We start from the raw sequence: 6,522 nt of genomic DNA, 5'->3' as shown, positions 1-6,522 counted from the left end.
TAGAAAGTGTTCGAAGACCAAATCACTTACATTTTTTCCCTCTAATAAAAACCTTCCTGCAGGAAAAGAGAGATGGAGGTGGGAAGCAGGAAGTGTTTGTTCCTGCAACTGTGTAATTCATGGACTGTACAAATTACTTATAACCCTGGCTGGTGTTGGTCAGGGGACTAAGTGCCCTCCTCTGAGTCAAAGGGCTGCAGGTTCAATTCCCAGTCAGGCCACATGCCTGTGTTGCAGGGCAGGTCCTCAGTAGGGGGCATGCGAGAGGCAACCACATATTGATGTTTCTCACTCTCTTTCTCCCTCCTTTCCCCTCTCTAAAAGTAAATAAATAAAATCTTTAAAAAAATTGCTTATCACAGTAGGGTAGGTCCACAGGAAAGGAGATGGAGTACCACACAGATCATCAGATCAGTTATAATATTGGATAATATCTAGAAAGGCACCATCGTGTGATCTTTTGAAGGAACACTTGCTTATTCTTCCCACAAACGACTGTTCATTAAGAACTGGGAACAATACATTTCTGAAAGGAATGCTTCACAAAACTTTGTAAGAAAAGTATGGTTAACGTAATATCATCTTCTTTGTCCTGAAAAAGAGAGTTGGGCTTTCACACATTTAGTTAACAAAGTGCTATCATAAGTATGGAAAGGAATGCAGCGCAACTTAATTAAAAATAAAATTTAGAATGAATTTTATGCCTTCTAATTTATTTTGTAACGACCATCAAGCTTATTTCATTGCGAAAAGTGTCATTTACAAGCCTGTGGTGATCTTACTGTTTCAGCCAAGCTGAGACTCAGTGGTAATCAGGAGGCACAAGGAGGGCAGTGTAAAGACAGCTTTAACATTTTCAGTGAAAAGAGCCAACTTGTTTATGGTATTGATTTGCTTTTAACAAGCTCCCTCAACCAAAACTGATGAATTGGCATAAGAACAAGGGTGCAAAAGGAACATCAAGGGGCCTTCCAAAATGCTAACCAAATGATGAATTATCTGCTTTGGGTGGCCATCTTCACATCCTTTAGAACCAGGGGATAAAAAGATACAAAACTTTTAATATATGCTGTCTGTGTGTGTGTACACACACACACACACACACACACACAGAGCGATTAGAGCATGCAGCCAGTGGTGATGTCTTAATACTTGATAATCAAGTTCCATACTTTTAAGCAAATGCAAATTTTTCTGCATGCTGTCTTTAAAGGGCAATTTCACTGCATACTGAATTGAAAGTAATCACTGATACAAGTTCAGATAAAACATCTGTAGGGTAAACACCAAAGCATTTTCCACACAGTACTGCATTTAAAAATAGCTAACTTTATTATCAGTGAAAAGATAGGCACAAAGTGGATTCAAACCTGCTTTATTTTATTGGAACTAGCTCAGTTGATTACAGAATTGGGTCTTAAATCATTATGGGGCCACATACATTTCAAACCAAAGGTGATTCTTCTCTAGCCATCTGCCAACCCCAGCTATACATTTTACAAACACATGCCATTAATCACAAGGGGTGCCAGAAAGAGGTCTAATGATTTCATGTAACCCATCACTGCTACCAGAAAAAAACAAACTCCCCAACACTGGTCCTCCTGATGATGTGGATGGCACTTGCAAGATATATTCCAAGGATCATGACAGGTTGAAATTGGTGGTAATTAGTCCATGGCTGATGCCTTCCTTTGAAAACATGTTCAGTGAGAATGCACAAATTTATGTAACATATTTTATATGTCAATGAACAACTGAGATAACAGGAGATTGTATGGCTAACAGACATGAGGTTATAATTTATAAAATTAGTGCATATGTATACACTTTAAGTTGCCACATTAGTAGTTTTAACGCTTTTTATAAAAAGTAGTTTGCACAATTAGTTTGTTCATTTTCCAATTGTTGTACACACCCAACTGTGTAATAAGAAAAAGAGAATGTGATAGGCCTCTTAGTATGTTTCCTATGGCAGATGATGGCAGATATCTCAGGTTCCTGCTGTCCTCTCATCCTGAAACTCAAAAGCAGCACTGAAAACAAATCCTTCATTAAAACAACAATCAAGATACATGATTTTAAGAAAGCTCAAGCTACTTTTATTTAATAAAACATTGTTAAGAATTTTATATCAAGTAAAGTTTGTTCTAATGAAGTTTTTATGTACATGGGACATTGTAGTAAAACTGACCTAGAAGGTCCCCAGAGTCCACCATGCAGTACAAGACAACAAGGTCCCCCTCCTGTTCTGAGGTGCCAGTAAAATGCATAGATAAGTGGGAGTCCAGAAACATCCCCCAAATATTACATCGACACAGTTGTGAAAAGGTGACTACTTTGAGATTTATCTCATAAACCTGAATTTTAAAAATGGCATCTATCACTGATCTTCTAAAAGGGTTTAGTCTATCTTCTTCGTAAACATAATACACTGACATGGACTTCTTCCATCTCTTAGATGTACAATCTGTTTTAGCAAATTACCTAGGATTAAAAACTGAGCCATAAAGGACCCCCTCTTGTGTGAGGGGGCAGAGATGTGGTAGAAAGTTCAAAATAATACTTAACTAAGAACTTCCTCCTTTTCCCAAAATACATGAACCTAAAGAGATGGCTGCCACACAGTGTGGAATGCATGACATTTGTCACCTTACAGAATGTAATTAAAGCCATGGCTCCCAGCGCTAGCAAAAATTCTGGCAATATGTTATAACCATAAAAGGAGTAAATGAAAGCTTATTTTATTTTATTTATTTAGATAGAAAGTAGCAGTCTTAAAGTTTGCTACTTGTTGCTTTTACTATTTGAGGGTTATTTTTCACCCTTATGACTAAAGGGTAGTATGAATGAGTATTAACACAACTGTACTTTTAATTTCTATTTGGGATTCACTTAATAACTGAGGACTAATGTGTAGGATAATCACTTCATTATTTAAAATGTCAAGACTGGCTAAAAAAAATCACGTCCCTTTCCCTCTTATCTCTTCCCTGCACACACACAAAATCATTTATTTGGAAGGTAATTAGGAATGACACAAGAATACTAATAAATAGGCCATGTCTGTACTTACAGAGGAACCCTATAAGATAATCCAAGACAGCCAATCTCATAGCAAGAGAAGTGAGGTTGATTTCTTAGGGCAGATGTTTCATGTGACTCTATATTGAAGTCAGAGTCAGGAAAGAGGAAAACCTTGCAAAAGGCACTGCAGGAGTAGCAAAATAAGCACTCAGAACCCTAGAGAAACTATTCAAGGTAGGAACATTTTAGAAAATACATATGCCCTGGACTGTGAAGATACCTTTTCTTAAAATGGGGCTTTTTATATATGAAGATTTCCTAAAATAAGCATGGTATTTGGCAGAGTGGAAAGCTGTGTTGTGTGATCTTGAAAAGTCACTTAAACTCTCCAGATGTCAGATTCCTCATCACTAAAATGATGGAGTAGGGCTATTTTGTTAAAGTTCCTTCCAGCCACTATGCCTCACAATGTAATATATCAGACTTACTCTTCTATTAATCTGGTTTCTAACTAACATATCCCCAAATCTCTACCTCCCGCCCTTACATAATACTCCCATTCCCCTCACCACCCCCCAATACCCCTTGAAAACTGATATTAATGACATTGACTGTAAATTTATCTTAATAAAAGGTAAATAACACAGAGCAGGGACCTGTGGCAAGAGGCAGCCCTTCTGTGTTCGTGGAGGCAGCCCTTAGGCAAAGCTTGGAGCCATGGCCTCCTTGGTCCCTGCCCACATGTGCATTTCCTGCTGCTCTACACAAGTATTCCAAGATGGAGTCACTGGCCATGAGAAGAGGTAGCTGAGGACACTGCTGCAGCCCACCTCTCCCCCACTGCAGCATAGTACTTTGGGCTTCTGATGCTATTCCCTTGGAGGTGATAGTCAAATATGCCTAAGAATTTAGGAAAACAAAATGAATTATTTCAAAATAGTCACCAGAAATTCAAAGCATTCAACCTGTCACCAAAAATGCTTCCTCATTTTGCAAAGGATTAGCAATTTGAGACTGGTGACACAGCCAGTGAATTTGTGCTAAGAAGAAACAGACATTAAGCAGATTGGTCTCAAGAAAGGCAAGCAAGCTGTTCATGGCTAGACACAGACCACAGAGGTCTACATACATCAAGCCCCTCATGCAACTCTCCATCAAGGCCGCTAAGAGAGTAAGTTTCAGCTAATTTACTATCCTATCAGCTGAAAGCAATATATTAATTACCCAAATGCATAAATTACTCCAGAGTATATATATGAATATATGAACCTCCAAGAGGGAACCAAAAGAATCTACTTCCAAAGCACCACTGAAATGAAGATAAAAACAATCCCCTGGTACAAGGTACTGGAGAAATTGGAAGGGAAAATTAGCTCCAGCACCCTTCCACACCCCAATACTCTCTGCCTCTTCTCCAGTTTACATGGCTCCCATAATTATTCCCTTTCATAAGCCTGAAGCAAGAACTCTCTCTGGATGCTGCCTAGATGGTATCTACAAAACAGCACACATACAAATTCTCTCTGGCTTTCCACTTCTGAACTACATGTTACACACTGTCTTCTAAACTTACTGTGCTCTTCGATAAAAAAAAAATGATCTGGAATATGGAAATGATAAATTTAAGCACATCGAACACATTGGTGTATGTCCAGTTATTAACATCCCAGCATTTGTATGAATCCAAGCGATAAACTTTAGAGCACATTCTGATTAATCTGTCTTTAGAGGTACTCTCTAAGTGTACCAAGATAGACTGGAGTTCATAGGGTATTATGTAAGTACGATAACGTCTCAAAAAAAGTCCCTTTAAAAACATTCCCCCAACCCTTGTCCTCACCCACAAAATAAGAACAACAAATGGGAAAAATGATTAAAAGCATTCTTGCTAATAAATTGAAGCTCTTGATTAGGCCATTTAGATGAGATATTCCACCATTTCTGCATCAGGCTCTTGACCCAGCATCTGAACAGCAGCTTTTCTTTCCAGAGTACTGGAGTGGAAAACAGGACCATCTAAATAGAAATAAGGGATTAGAAAACACTTAGGGACAGCATAGAAAACACATTTCTAGAAATGGATAGCTTTGAAGCCCTTATGAAACTAGCCAAATGAGACTTGCTTGCCACCCTGCCTTGTTCACCTGAGCATTTATTTAAGTCTATTTGGAGAAAGGCTTTGATTCATCCCTGTTCCCATCCTGGTGTCAGATAAGTCATTTACAAACTCTCTGCCCTTATCTTTTCTGATTAATCCTCTTTAGAATATGAAAAACCTCCCTCCAAATGACCAACTGTGCCCAAACAGAAGGCATCAACAAACAAATCTGTAATTGAGGGCAGAATCAAAGCTACCTGGTACAGAAAATTATTACCTGTCTTATCTGGATTACAGGTCAAATTTGGTATAGACAAACGTCGTGGTCCACAAGCAGCTGGAGTTGCAGGAGCCTCAGCCTGAGCTAAAGCTGGAGTTGCTGGAGCTGGAGCTGGATTAGCAGATGCAGCCGGAGATGGAGTTGGTGTCTGAGTCTGAGCCGGAGCAGAAGCCTGAGCCGCTGCTGGAGTAGGAACCGGAGCTGGAACCGGAGCCGGAGCAGCTGGAGCAACCTGAGCAGCAGCAGCGGCAGCAGTAGGAGGAACAACAGTAGCAGCAACAGCAGAGGCAGCAGCTGGAATCTGAACAGCAGCAGCTGGAGAAACAGCAGCAGCAAGAGCAGCAGCAGCAGCAGTTGCTGGAGATGAGACAGCAGTGGCAGTGGCAGCAGCAACAGCCACTGGAGCAGCAGCTACCATGGTGGTGGTGTTGGTGGCAGCATTGGCAGTGATGGCGGCAGCAGTGGCAGCAGCAGCAACTGTAACAGGAATAGAGATGGGAGTAACAGCTGCAGTTTTGTTTGGTTCAGTTCCCCTTTCTGTTTGGGTGCTGCAGTCTCGGCTGCCTGTCTTAGAGTGAGCTGAGAGCAGGGGAGTCGAGGGCGGCACAGGCGAGGGTGTAGAAGGGACAGAGTCTGCACGGTAGTCTCCACCCAGGAGAACACCTACAAAAGAAAGAGAGGAAAAAGGTTAGAAAACTACATTTTATTCAAATACAGACATGCCATTACCTCTTCTTGCTTGTAGGAGGTTCAGAAGAAATATGAATAGGTCTAAATTCTTTATTTGTCCTCATATAAACCCAGAAATCAGTTTGTCAGGCACCTGCCATCATGGCTAAAAGTTTCTTTCAGACTTGACAGATCCCTTCTGGTTCTCATTCTCCAAGTTCCAACACATTGTGTTAAACCTTTAAGTGTCTTGGGTATGTGTTTTGATTTATTTTTACAATGGTGACTGATTTCCACTGAGCCTTCAGAATGCTTCTACTTGGTTCCACTTATAACACCATATATTACTAGGCAGGTGAAAAGGATGGGTGGGAGATGTCTGTAGTCACAGGTGAGTGTGATAATAATTGTGTGATCTAAGATTTTAACCATGACCATGGTCCCCAAA

The 6,522-nt window shown here is 40.2% G+C and overlaps 1 protein-coding gene across 3 annotated transcripts in view; it reads right to left on the bottom strand.

The window, feature by feature from the left end:
* Positions 1–1,371: 1,371 nt before the first annotated feature.
* Positions 1,372–6,522, bottom strand: part of AMOT (angiomotin) — a 62,938-nt gene continuing 57,787 nt past the window's right edge. For all 3 annotated transcript variants that reach the window (XM_054580354.1, XM_054580352.1, XM_054580355.1), the window contains 2 exons: positions 5,403–6,068; positions 1,372–5,043 (listed from right to left, as the gene is read on the bottom strand). In XM_054580354.1, the coding sequence (XP_054436329.1) occupies positions 4,946–5,043; positions 5,403–6,068 (764 nt within the window). In that variant the 3' untranslated portion in view covers positions 1,372–4,945. The remainder of the gene's footprint in view (positions 5,044–5,402; positions 6,069–6,522) is intronic.

Source organism: Pteronotus mesoamericanus, unplaced genomic scaffold (genome assembly GCF_021234165.1).
Source record: "Pteronotus mesoamericanus isolate MK-2021 breed Mesoamerican mustached bat unplaced genomic scaffold, CSHL_Meso_final contig_58, whole genome shotgun sequence".
Lineage (NCBI taxonomy): Eukaryota > Metazoa > Chordata > Mammalia > Chiroptera > Mormoopidae > Pteronotus > Pteronotus mesoamericanus.
This window is presented reverse-complemented; position numbering and strand designations above follow the sequence as displayed.